The 12909-nt window shown below is 40.3% G+C and overlaps 2 protein-coding genes across 5 annotated transcripts; both read right to left on the bottom strand.

Annotated features, from left to right (window-relative positions):
• Positions 1-1729: 1729 nt before the first annotated feature.
• Positions 1730-6164, bottom strand: LOC115677713 (uncharacterized). 2 transcript variants are annotated; one of them, XM_056312723.1, is made up of 5 exons: positions 5608-6164; positions 4047-4603; positions 3028-3596; positions 2897-2948; positions 1730-2597 (listed from the first exon to the last, which is right to left on the bottom strand). In XM_056312723.1, exons 2-5 carry the CDS (start codon positions 4588-4590, stop codon positions 2140-2142), a joined length of 1623 nt encoding a protein of 540 aa, XP_056168698.1. In that variant the 5' UTR covers positions 4591-4603; positions 5608-6164; the 3' UTR covers positions 1730-2139. The 2 variants fall into 2 exon arrangements, with proteins under 2 accessions (XP_056168698.1, XP_030456787.1); XM_030600927.2 differs by having other exon boundaries at positions 5604-6162.
• Positions 6165-7164: 1000 nt separating this feature from the next.
• LOC115677699 (protein OBERON 1) lies at positions 7165-11595 on the bottom strand. 3 transcript variants are annotated; one of them, XM_056312732.1, is made up of 5 exons: positions 11304-11595; positions 9876-10227; positions 8504-9072; positions 8367-8415; positions 7165-8069 (listed from the first exon to the last, which is right to left on the bottom strand). In XM_056312732.1, the coding sequence occupies exons 2-5, from the start codon at positions 10225-10227 to the stop codon at positions 7648-7650; spliced, it is 1392 nt and encodes a 463-aa protein (XP_056168707.1). In that variant the 5' UTR covers positions 11304-11595; the 3' UTR covers positions 7165-7647. The 3 variants fall into 3 exon arrangements, with proteins under 3 accessions (XP_056168707.1, XP_056168705.1, XP_030456769.1); XM_056312730.1 differs by having other exon boundaries at positions 7165-8039; positions 9762-10227; positions 11304-11593; XM_030600909.2 differs by having other exon boundaries at positions 9762-10227; positions 11304-11592.
• Positions 11596-12909: the final 1314 nt, after the last annotated feature.

Below are 12909 nucleotides of genomic sequence, written 5' to 3'. Positions count from 1 at the left end.
GTTCTTGAACTATATGAAAATGTTCATCGTTGTCATTCCATTAATTCAAGATCAGGGATAACATCGAACATTTTCATGTATAGACATCACATTGTACATTTAGCGAAAGTTCAGGGACTATATTGAACAAATTAAAAGTTCGGGGACTATATTGCATATTGGGCCAAAATTTAGGGACCATTTGTGTCATTTTCTGTAAGGCGTTTCGGCTAATCCTTGTTGTTATTAGTGAATTCATAATGTTGCCATGCTTTACCATTGGAAGAAGTTGATGCGGAAGATAATTGTCCGTTTCTGATGCATTTTATGTTTAGAGTACGTTTCTTTGACGATTATTTTCTCTGTGGGGAACGCTTGGGCGATAGTCGATCTCTACTTGCCACCAAGGAAATGCCTAAAGGCTGAGCGACCCATCCTACTGGTTTTCATCCTAGGTGATGTGTTTGCATGAACTTGTTGCATTTCTCAATTAGTAAATGCTTCTTGCATTTCTCCCCTAACACTTCTGTAGTAATAATAGCAATAAGATCGCATTAGATTGCTTGTGCAAAAGAAATTGGTGGAGAATCTACATGGGGAATCCAGTTTTCTGCGAGTGATTTCTGGTGCATTTGCTCTGGTTGCGAGATCCTCCTTTTCTCTTTTCCTCTTGGGATGAAATTTCAGGGTCAGATGTTTCCCAGAAACGAGATCACTTGAACTGACTCATATTCCCTGCATCGTCACTATGTTGCCCTATAGAGTTGAAACCTCGATTTGCTGTTTCACTGGTGATAAATAAGGTGAGGCCAAAGTAACTCTTCACCATTTTTAAGTTGACATCGAGGGGTCATCAGCACGAGGCATCTGAAAGACATGTTCATGGTGCCAAAAGTCATACCAGTAATCAGCAACATTTAATGAGGCAAAAGCTTTTGGAAATGTGTGATGCTCATCTGCATGTTTGATCAATGCATCATGCCATTTGACTCTTCTGAAGGAATCATTCGCTCGACGGACTCGTGTAAACCTATTCGCAACTCTACAAGATGGGATTTTTCCTTTTTGCTCTCATCATTCGAAGAAAAGATTGGAGTGAGGTGTTTAAATATATGGGAGCAGATAAGCTTTTGATAGTAACATAATTTACTTGGTGACCGAAACTCTGTGAATGCCCGTCCTTTGCTGGATGTTAACAAGATTGTTCACAATAGTATGTTAAGGGTGTCTATAAAGTCAAATTGTGAGATAACAAAAAGCTTAATAAAAGCTCAAAAATTCAAAAGAAAGCGTGCCATTGTAGGTCACAATGAAGTTGAAGTAAATATGTAATAAAAGCTAAGGACAATGACATAAAATATCCTTGAATTTTGGCCAAATGTGACGTGATTTTTAAACATTTAATTTGTTTAATATATTCTTGAGGCTTTATCTCAATGTGCAATGTGAGTCCCAAACTTTTGGTACATGTTCGAATTAGTTCCTCAATTATATGAAAATATTCAATGTTGTCATTCCATTAATTTGAGTTCAAGAACAATATTGAATATTTTCATATAATCCATGGACTACATCAAAGATGTATTAAAGATCCAAGGACCACACTAAATAGTATAAAATTTAGGACGTTGCACATTAAGTTAAAGTTCAAGAATCATTTACCCAATTGCCCACCAAACAAGCGCAAACCAAATAAGCCTAACGAGGGGAAATCCACTAGTTCATTTCTTCATTCTATTATTCAAAAACATTAGAGGACAAACAAGTACACATAATTGTCCTTGGAAAATTATGTACATGAACAGAATGTCTCCACAATGAAGCCCAGAGAGAGACGGAGAAAATGGGGGCTGACCATCCAAATTTGCATTTGTTCTTCTCATGCGAAAAACTAGTTTTTCTGCATGCTCCTTTTTTCTTTTACGTGGAAGTCCCATTATTGATACCGAAGATTCATTCGAAGAGCTTGGTTCTGGAGCCAGAAATTTGTCCTCAAACTGCATTGATAGTTCTTTTTCACCAAAATAACGTCCTCTGGCAGTTCAGTATAGTGTCTTCCCGGTCAACCGATATGTTCAAAAGACAGGCAAGGGTAATTCTTCGCCTGAAACTCGAGTCCGTTGCATGTCATCATTCTATTAATCTCGAATCACAAGCACATCATTCACGTGCTTCGTCTGTGTCCACATCTAAACTGAAATGCCCTCTGAGGATACTCTTCGGCGTCATTCCAAATCCCTTGGCTATTTCCTTCATTTCTTTGAGTTTCTCAACTTCCCGCTTTATTTGGTTATTTCTACTCAACACAATGTTCAGCAAGTCATCTGAGTCGGCAGGTAATTTTTGACATGCCAATTGGGAGCTCTCTTGCTCGAGTTGCTGGTACAGATTGTGGAGGTAACTCTTTTGAGCATTAAGCTGTTCCTCTGCTACTCTGTATTCCACCTCCTGCGACTTTCTCAGTGACCAGAGAATTTGATCAATCTCATCGTCAAGTTGTACTGATGGACTCTGAAAATCAAAAGAGATGGACTTGTCCGGCAATAGATGTGTCCTGAAATCTAGAGCATCCCGATACAGGGTACCTTCTAGAGAAGGATCTCCATTGCTGGAGACAACTGTGTATGACATCCAATGTATCGGGTGAACATCACACTGTAAATGGCTCATATATGTAAATGTGTTCATAAAAAACAAAACAAAGGTTTGCATATATGTTGACTCCGTGTTTACATTTATGTGTCATTCCTGTGCATGCTTGCAAGATCAAGAGAGTAGTTCAAGTTTCGGTAGTTCATGACAGTCTGAACACAAAAGGATGAGAAAAAGTGCAGATTTTTGTTGACATATGTTCATTTAGTACTTGCAGAGAGAGAGAGAGAGAGAGAGAGAGAGAGAGAGAGTGCTGGGGAAGTACCTGATTTGCTTTCATCTGTCCAGATATTCTCAGGACGAGTCCCACATTTAAGCTGCTGCGGATATGAAACGGTCATAATGCAGATTGTGTAAATGAGACTTGCTCAAAAACTTTCAAGGAAATACATTTACCTTGGTCAAAGCAGATTGAATACGGTTAAGCAGTATCTTAGCACCGGTATTCAGTGAACCATGTAAGAGGCAGCTGCCTAGTTTCAATGCCTTCTCGTGTTCCTCCTGAGAATCAATAGATTTACAAGCCTCAAAGAACCTAGTAACATGAGAAACCAGTTCAGTTTTTGCATCACAACGACGGCAATAGTACTGCGCATCCAGTCCAATGCTTCCACCAACAGTGCCAGCCATGTAAGCTTGGAGAGCACAGTCCAAGTGAGAAAGATGCCCGCATATATGACCCTCGTCGGACAATGCTTCACATTTGATGTAATTATATCCTCCATTAACTGACGTGATGACCTTAAAACAGAGAATACAGCAACAATCTCGACAAAACCCAGGTTCAATGCAGCAAAAATCACAAGGGATAGGTGTTCTGGCGGCTTCCTCTGGTTGTTCAATTGAGCTACTGCATAACTTATTTCGAGCCTTACATCTTAGAGCGCCAGAGGGAGAATCTGATTGGGAATGGTCACCTATCTCTTCGTGATGTGCAGTAAAGAATGGGCGCCTCTCCACGACTCCTATAAAATAAGACCTTAAACAAGAAGCTTCAAGGAATAACACATAGTTACAACATTTAACACAAATTCATATACACAGACTGCCAACAATGAGGCTCATGAGTCATAATTCATAAGGATGTAGACAAGATCAAGAAACCTTGATTATGTGTCGAGCATTACCTACCATGTCAGACCAGAAAAAGAAAAACTTATAAAGTTACAATCAAACAATAAGCCTGGGTCTTGTCGTGAAGATTATTTGCTTCACTCGAGTAGCCGCCATATTTTTATGATGTTAACTGAATACTTATAAAGGGCCCATGATCTCATCAGCCATGGCTACAAAAACAGAGGAACTACAAAAAATAAGCTTGTTCGAAGCAACAAGACATTGAAAAACATGACAAAGATGCTCTAATAACAACTTAGTATACAAAATCAAGGAGGAGTTGATAAGTTGAAGCTTACCACTTGGCAACAGCAGGTTCTTTGAGGGGACTTTCCAGCTAAACGAGGCGAAGAATGCATCGACATCTGCATCGGGGAATGTAGTGCGGATGTACCGCTCTACTGAAAGCTTACTTGCAAAGGGATGTCGAAATGATTGGTCTCGGCAGCAGAGTCTCTTAGGAAGGTAAAGGTACCTATCCTTATAGTCTCCAGTAATCGCCACTCTCTTCCCTACCCTCCACCTCCATTTATCACCGGGAAGAGGGAAATTCTCAGGGGCATATGGTAGACCTTCACCAGATCCATCACATAAAACTGGCTGAAGATAAGAATTTTCCTCGGCAGTAGAGACGTTACCATTGCTCTCATCAGTGATATCTATCTCGGTGCATTCCTGCAGCATCTGACAAGGCATGAAAACAGGCATATCTCCATTACTGTGATTAGTGATATCTATCTCTGTAGATTCCTGGTTCTCACAAGTCACTGAAGCATGTACATTTCCATTGCTCTCCTTAGTCATATCAATGCCCATGGATTCTCCTATCCAGTGAGGAGTCATTCAGACGATTCAACTGCAAGAAGCGTCGTTCGAAGAACATAAGCATCTAGCAGACCCAGTGCGGTAAGATCACCAAGAACAAATGCTAAACAGTCCAAACAATTTTAGCTTATTTTGCAGAATAAAGAGAAAATAGTGCTCTAAATAAAACATGGCAAAATTTTTCATAATTGCATCTCAAACTTTGGATCCATGTATGGCACTTACAAACTTAAACAGAGAATCTAATATGCATATACCCCGATGACATTTCCTAAGCGACATGTTCACCGCATTTCTAAATCACAATGTCGAAAGATCACAACTTTTTCTATGAGCGGGCATTGAATCGTCCAAGCGCATAGCCAGACTCATAAACTTCAGGTACAAAACCAAAACGTACAGTTATACAACAATATCTCAGGACAGAGCTGCCGAAACACCATTTCCAATCTTGCAATACTGGCAAAAACTAACTGACCAGACAAACCATCAACAAGCTTTATTACTTGGGACACCAAGGATCGTTGAACAGGGAAACTACTGCTCCGAAAGAGCGAATTCAAATAGATACCAAATACCATAAAGTAAGCTAAGCAGCAATTTCCGCTGCATTTTCTATGGCGGCCCAAACGTATGAGACAACATAAAAAGCACCCAAATGGATAGTCCTACCGACCCAGGAGAGCTTTCGTAACACACTAAATCCAGTCTACAATTTAGTCCCACACAGCTTCCTCTGAGCCGTACCAATGACTTGGCAACAGATCAAGAAAATATACTCATCAAACAACTTTGTCGAGAAATTCCTGAACAAATCTTCTTTCTTTTCCCATTACTATCCGATGTTAATTAAGAAGTCACTTTCTTCTGATTCGTTTCTTGACTCGAATGCATGAACTACTTCACTCCCGTACTGATGAAACAAAAAACCAACTACAGCGCAGGGAAAAAGGAAAAACAAAACGAATGGCAAGAGTGGGGTGTAGGGCTTCGCCTGAACGGCGAGAACTAAAACCCAAACTGCAACATACCCACCAAACTTGAGCTCTTCAAACTGCAGATACGAGGAGACAACTTGCTTCAAGCTGGCATTTTGAAGCCAGCTCCCGGCGAAACAGAGACGCAGACGGTCTTAAACCTAGTCTTCTTTCCTTGACATGCCTCACTTGCTGCGAAAAGAAATACAAAGGTACAACGACAAAAATGACAGCTATTCTCGTTTTCTGGTTAAAAGCGAAAGCCACCCAAAAAACACGAGCTTCCCACTTTCCGGAACGCGACTTTCGGGCGCTTGGTGAAGTGGGATGAGACGAGCAGTATGGTCAGAAGATCGAGGAAACGAATCATCCGTGTCCCAACCGGCGAGTGGCTTGGGCAGGCCCGGGTTAGACATCGGGCCAAAAGAGCCACTCATCTGTCCGTAGTCCGAGAAATGTCGCTATTATTTTCATGGAAAACTGTTCGGTCGGGTTTGACCATGAAGACAACTGATTGCTCAGGCCTGCTCGATTTGTTGCTTCGGACATGGCGGGACTAAGACGAGCCTAGCAAAACTACTGCTAAGCCTAACAACATGAACAGGTTTTCAACTTTATACAAATTGTCATTACTTGTACTCTCGCGAGTATTTAACCAGTCGACCAATCTTACTTTTAAGATTTGCTCGAGATCTAAAGTGATTGGGTTAAATGTCTTCCCAAATGTGCAAACACTCTTTTCAAACGTGAGATTGATTCTCGGATTTTTTTTTTTTGTGCGACCGAGTACCTTTGTTAATACTTCATTTAAAGCTAGTTGCCCTCGTCTAGATCGGGCCATTGCCACCAATAGGGGAGAGCCAACGACCCGCATCATTCGTGGTCCTCTCTCTCTCTCTCTCCGCTTTCTGATTTAGCCCTAGTCGACGGCCTCATATTGGAAGTTGTTTAATTTGACAAAGAAATGGAAAAATAAAATATATTCTTCAAACGGTAAAGGTAAATAACTTAAGACACGGTTTGATATTAAGAGTACAGCATGAAAAAATATGAAGAAAAGTTGGGAGAAGTTGACTTGGGTATTAGCATAGAAGGGATGACATATGACGCCAAATTGAAGATGCACGAGATGGTAGGCAATTTCGTTCATGGAAACAGCAGAAGGTGTGAAGGTGGCGTACCTCCTTCGAATGCAACCCAAAGAAAATGGGGGAGAATAACGTTCCAAAAGCGGCGTGCGCTAACCTAGAGAATTATCAGTATGCAGATGTGGTCGGAATACGACATAGCATGGCCGAATTCGGAACAACGGCAGTGTTAAATGTTAATGCAACCGACTTCAAAAGGTAGACGGATGGAATTGAAGGACAAACAGAGAGGGCAAATGAAGTATTGGGGGGAAGAACAACGACAGAAAATGAAGAAGAGTTGTTCAAAGAAAGAGATGTCGTTTCCCGAAATGAAGCGAATGGCGTGTGGTTGAAAAGAAGAATGTTGGAACAGCAAAATGATTCAAGCGAAGGAAAGTAAGTTGATTCAAGCTAAGGAAAACAAGATGATTTCATGCGAAGGAAAAACATTTCTCCAGGGCTGCAGCATGCCTAGTGACAACTGATTTTTACCAAAACTTAAGAGAACATATTTTGCTAATACCTATATTCACATCCCAAGCTCATTCAGAGAACAATTTGTTTCCATGCCTAGAAAGAATGTCTACAGGGGAGGAAGAATGCATACAGGAAAAATAAAAATTGGGACCAAGCAAAGACCCACCAGAGTCACCAGATTCATCATAGGTTTCAAGTCCAAGACCTTAGTTCCTGAACTGAAAGCATTCCTCTAGCACACTGCTCTGAGCCTCTAGGACAAAATTTGCACAACCTAGAAATAGTTCTGCATTATTCTGCTCAAGCAGCACCGCACCTTTCCTTATTTTCTCTTCCCTGTTTTGCACGGTCGTACTTGTCGCCTAAAATGATCCCTTGCCACTTTCTTCGCTTCAGTTGCTTGACACAAGGCAATGTCCATACCAGAAAGAAGAAAAATGTAGGAGGTCGCCATACCGATCTTGAATCCCCAACTCCCCCACCGACGAGTGTCATGGGCTTTGGTTGTCCATGTCTAGACCGAAATGCTCTCTCAGGATACTTCTTGATGTCTTACCAAACCCTTTTGCTACTTCTTTCATCTCCTGGAGTCTGTGAACTTCCTGCTTGATTTGATTATTCCTATTCAACACGACATTCAGCAAGTTGTCAAAGTCATCTGATATTTCTTGACCCGCCAATTCGGAGCTCTCCTGCTCCAGTTGCTGGTACAGATTGTGAAGATAACGCTTCTGAGCGTGAAGCTGTTCCTCTGCAATTCTATATTCGAGTTCTTGCGACTTTCTCAGGGACTGGAGGACCTGATCAATCTCTTCTTCAAGTCTCACAGATTGAGTCTGATGATGAGAAATAATGGACTCGTCCATCAATCTGTGTCCACCTTCTAGAGGAGGATTTCCATTATCAGTCACAGCTGTGTATGACGTCCAACACCCAGGTGAACATCAAACTGTAAATAGCTTATCCATGTAAATGTGCTTGAAAGTGACAACAAGAATAACAAATCCGTCAAATTATCTAGATGCATATGCATGAAGAGACTAGTTGTTTCCTAGCGAAGCTATATAAGAGTTACAAACTTCATTCCTTAATCACTATACTGCCACAAAAAGGAATGAAACAGGCAGATTATTTTGGTACGTAGAAATCCAAGAACCAACGCTGTGGAGATACGTAGTAAAGTTCTCAAAAGATAGAGCAAGGGAACAACCTGAAATGACGTCTGCTGTTGAAAATTCCTCATGAGAAGCAAATTTTAGCTGTCGTAAATATCAAATAGTCATACTGCAAGTTTTGAAGGTGAGAGACAGAAGTTCTACTGCAAAAACAACGAGAAATGAGTGGTACCTTGGTCAAAGCAGACTCGATTTGTTCAAGCACAGTCTTGGCACTTGTTTTCTGAGAACCGCGTAAGAGGCAGAAAGCAAGTTTCAAAATTTTCTCACATTCATCAGGAGAATCAATAGATTTAGAAGCCTCCAACAGTCCGGTAACATGGGGGACTAGCCCGGTTTTCACATCACACCGTCGGCAATAATACTCGGCATCCAACCCAATTACCCCTCCTACCGTTCCAGCCATGTAAGCTTGGAGAGCACAGTTCAGGTGAGCAATATGCCCACAGATATGATTCCCATCAATCAATGCTTCGCATTTGATGTAATCACACAATCCGCTAGCTGGACTAATGGTCCTCCAACATAGGATGCAACAACAATCTCGGCAAAACCCGGGTTCACTGCAGCATTGATCACAAGGCCAAGATGGGCTGACAGGTTTCTCTGACTGTTCAAGTAAGCTACCGCACATCCTATTTCGTGCCTTGCACCTCAAAATGCCAGGATCAGAATCCAACTCAGAATGCTCCGCAATCTCTTCATTATGTACAGGAAAGAATGGACGCCTTACAGCAATGCCTGGGAAATGAAGCACAATTAAGCATGAAGAAGTTCCAAGGTGAAAAAAAAAAATACAGAAATTTGAAAGAGTCCACATGATCCTACACAGATATTTACTTATAGTCACCTTCTGACACAAAGCGAACCAAAAAAAATCTGTCATCTATAGTTATTTAACAATGATGGAACTCCATTGATGTTGTACAAAGAGGAACATCAACCATCCAATGAGAGCAGGTGGAATGAGCTGTAAATGAGTAGCCAAGTCTGAACTTCCAACCACCAGCAGAGAGGGCACCAGAAAAGGATCTAAGTTATTATATGTAAACATCACTTTGTGGAGTGAAATGAAGCAAAGTTTAGGAGAGAGCAAGCGAGTGGAGGGACAAAGTGAAAATCACAACTTGGTGACTGAACATAACAAAGTTACCGCATGAAAAATACTGAATGTGCGTGAGAGAGAACAATTTGACTATGGAGAGTTACTAGGTGATATATTCTGTGAAGAATTAAGTAAACAACCAAAAGTTCTCTCATGTTAAATGAATGAAACACTACTATTGGTATAATTATGGTTTAATGGTGAATTGTCCAACACGACATGATTCCTGCATATGGTATGTAAAAGTACTCAAGCCGCTTTATCAAAACACTCAAGGAACAACTCTTATATACAAAATACGAGGGATAAGTTGTTAATTGGTTACCATGTACCAACGGCAGTTTATTCGAGGGGATTTTCCAGATGAAAGATGCGAAAAAGGCATCAATATCCGCATCAGGAAATTTGGTTCGGATGTACCGTTCAACTGAAAGCTTACTCGCAAAGCAGTACTTCTTGCACGTCAACTTCTCAGAAGCACGGAGTCGCTTGGGTAGATAAAGGTACCTATCCAGATAGTGGCCAGTAATAGCCACTCTCTTCCCCACTTTCCACCCCCATTTATCACCAGGAAGAGGAAAATTCTCGGGAGCATAAGGCAGACCTTCACCAGATATATCACCTGAAACTGGCTGGAGATCACCATTTTCCTTTACCTCAGGATTCTTTCCGTTACTCTCATCAATGATAATGATCTCCGTTGATTCCCGCATCTCCTGACAATTTATTGGACCATTGACGTTTCCATCAGTCTCATCGGTGTTATCAATCTTCGAGGATTCTTGCTTCATCTGAAAAGTCATAAAAACAGGTCAACTATAAGAAGCAACTCTGAAGAGCACAAGCACTAGGAATATCAAATGTACAAACTAACTCTTTACGATCCTAAACATCACATGCTTCTCCCAAGTAACGTCCTATTAAGTCAACATACGCATCTTAAGTATCAAAAAGCTTTTACGAAGTACATCCCATACCCACTATAATTTATCAAATAAACAGCATATCTGAAAAAGAGTACCAATGACCAACAGATTCAAGAAGATCGTCGATGTCTGCACAAATGACAACAAAGATCCAGTTTATACCTCCAGACTGGAGTTTCAGGTACCAAGTAACACCTAGGTAGGGACATACTCTAACAAAAGGTCCGCCAAAAATCTCATTGCCAGAATCGCATTCTTAAGTAAGACACATGTGCACAACATCCCGAACCGTGCTAATTCGGCAGGCTAATAACAGTGGAGCCGGGGAAGCTGCATCTTTCCAGAAGCAAATTAATGCAGAGTCCACTCCAACAGTCAATAAGAACCTAAGAGCATTCGACACTCTTTCCTAAGGTGGACTTGCCATGGGGGTGCCATTTGTTTTATGGAAGATGGATGATTCGTAATACATTTTCCTAAACACAATTACCTATATCGGTTAAAATAATTGGCCAACGAGAAATGACATCATTACCCAGGACAATTAATATCTCGATACTTTCATGGACGATGAAAATAAATTTTGTTTATTCATTATTGCATGCAATACAAGCGACGATTTTTTAGGAAAATATTTTTCAAATCATCCATTTCCCGCGAAACAATAAGAGAAGCCTAATATCGAATTGGTTACATTCTGGAGGAGCAATATCAATACCATATCACTCTGAAGAAAAGAAAGCGTCCAAATGGTATTTCGTTCTATCACCCAAACGCATGCAGCCACCGGATAGAGACACGTGATCAAACCCAACCTCAAATTTGAAACATCAGACAAATGGGTCTACGAAAAATCATCCCTTTCCTCCGAATTTCCTCACCCCAGTGCAAAAGCACAGCCCGACACCAACAATCAACCAAGATGCGACGGAGCTTGGTACCTGAAACGGGACCGAATCTCTCCCAGAACTCGACCCAGGACGGCGAAAGATCAAATCTTTCGTCGAATCAACAGAGTCTAATCAGCTGACGCGAGCTCCGGAATCGCAGCCACGCACCCCCGGCGGAGCATTTCCCCTGCGCGGGATCAAAGGAGCGTAGAGGGTGCGAGCGAATGCATTCTGCTGACTGAGTTAAACCCTAATTTTGGTGTCGTCTACAGATGCCGAGATCTCCGCATGCTGCTGCTGTCCCCCCCAAAAAAAATCCAAGCTTTAATCTGGGATTAGTGGAGCTAAATCAGCTCAAATGGCGCAGGCACTTTCCTCGTTTTGCTTTTCCTTTTTCATTTTCACTAAAGAAAATAAAAAGCGACCAAAAAAAAAAAGAATTGATATCATGAAAAACATTAAACCGATATACTTATAATAAATTTATCCAAAATCCACCAAAAATCTCAAACTGGTACATTTGTAACAAATTAACCATCCGTTAAATTGGATTAATATAAAAAAAATCACAAATTAGTACACTTGTGACAAACGGAGGGTAAAACTCCAAACTGGTACATCCGTCAATTACCATGTGTCATTTAACTCACCAATTTGACAGTAAAATTAAATAAAAATTAACGGAAGATAAATTTGTTATGGATGTACTAGTTTAGAATTTTCTGTGGCATTAGCCCTAAAAAAAAAAAAAGGACATTGTTTTTCTAACGTGGTCAATGAACTTGTAATTTATGGAATTCATTGAATTTACAGAAATTTTCTAATCAAAGTCTCTCGACCTTGAATTTCAAAAGATTTTAGTCAATGTGCGGCGGGCGCTCTTAAATGGTACGATATTGAACTAATCAACCCAGTCATTAAATGAAAACTATTGAAAAATTTCTCAATTGTATATGGGATAATTGTTCCTACTACTTAATCCGATTTCTTGTAATGATGCTTATTTATCGAGATAGGAGTGCAAGAGATGTCATCAGTAAAATTCTCCAAGTTAGTTGCGAGATCACATGTGTACTTTCTTTCTATTTAAATGATGAAGTTATGTGAAAATGAACAAGATCTTTTGTTTTTGGGCCCAAGTGAAAATGAACAATATGTTGCTCTTGATTTCTACTTCATCCTTAGGACTTCAATTGGTGCTCATATTGAAGCTTAACTTGAGCTCAAAATGAAATTCTATATTGATGATCAAGTAATTGCATTGGACATTGAGAAAATTAAACCATTTCAAGTATACAGATCTGACCTATCAAGAGCATATTGAAAATTGTTCAAAATTTTTAAAGAAAAACAAGAGTGTGGTCATAACAACCTATAAGAAAAAAAAAAAAATATATATATATATATATAGCTGAGAAACCCCACCTCATACAATAAATCCAAGGCCTATGACACATATAAGTAATGTCATGATTTGGATAAAAAGCAAAGTAAATTCCGAATGAGTGATCCAAACATAGAATTATGGAAAGAGAGTATGTGACGGTTAATTTCTTCTTGAAAGATTTCTAATTGCCCTTCTTGGACATGTGAGGCAACCCATCGAACAACGCCGTGATTTTCGAGCAGTAACAACACCTTTGTGCTAGCATCGCTC

The sequence above is a fragment of the Syzygium oleosum genome, unplaced genomic scaffold (genome assembly GCF_021117445.2).
Source record: "Syzygium oleosum isolate NSW1041296 unplaced genomic scaffold, Sole_v2.1 Sole_v2.01, whole genome shotgun sequence".
NCBI classification, from domain to species: Eukaryota; Viridiplantae; Streptophyta; class Magnoliopsida; order Myrtales; family Myrtaceae; genus Syzygium; species Syzygium oleosum.
The sequence above is the reverse complement of the archived record's forward strand: the minus strand, read 5'-3'. Positions and strand labels throughout refer to the sequence as shown.

Excerpts from the sequence above, each read along its gene's own strand:
- LOC115677713 (XM_056312723.1), bottom strand. The coding sequence starts at position 4,590 with ATGACTCCTCACTGGATAGGAGAATCCATGGGCATTGATATGACTAAG. Across the intron at positions 2,949-3,027 it reads TTCAATCTGCTTTGACCAAG|CTTAAATGTGGGACTCGTCC; the intron begins GTAAATGTATTT and ends TATCCGCAGCAG. Across the intron at positions 2,598-2,896 it reads GACAGATGAAAGCAAATCAG|TTGTCTCCAGCAATGGAGAT; the intron begins GTACTTCCCCAG and ends TGTCATACACAG.
- LOC115677699 (XM_030600909.2), bottom strand. The coding sequence starts at position 10,227 with ATGAAGCAAGAATCCTCGAAGATTGATAACACCGATGAGACTGATGGA. Across the intron at positions 9,073-9,761 it reads TAAACTGCCGTTGGTACATG|GCATTGCTGTAAGGCGTCCA; the intron begins GTAACCAATTAA and ends TTCATTTCCCAG. Across the intron at positions 8,070-8,366 it reads AACAGCAGACGTCATTTCAG|CTGTGACTGATAATGGAAAT; the intron begins GTTGTTCCCTTG and ends CGTCATACACAG.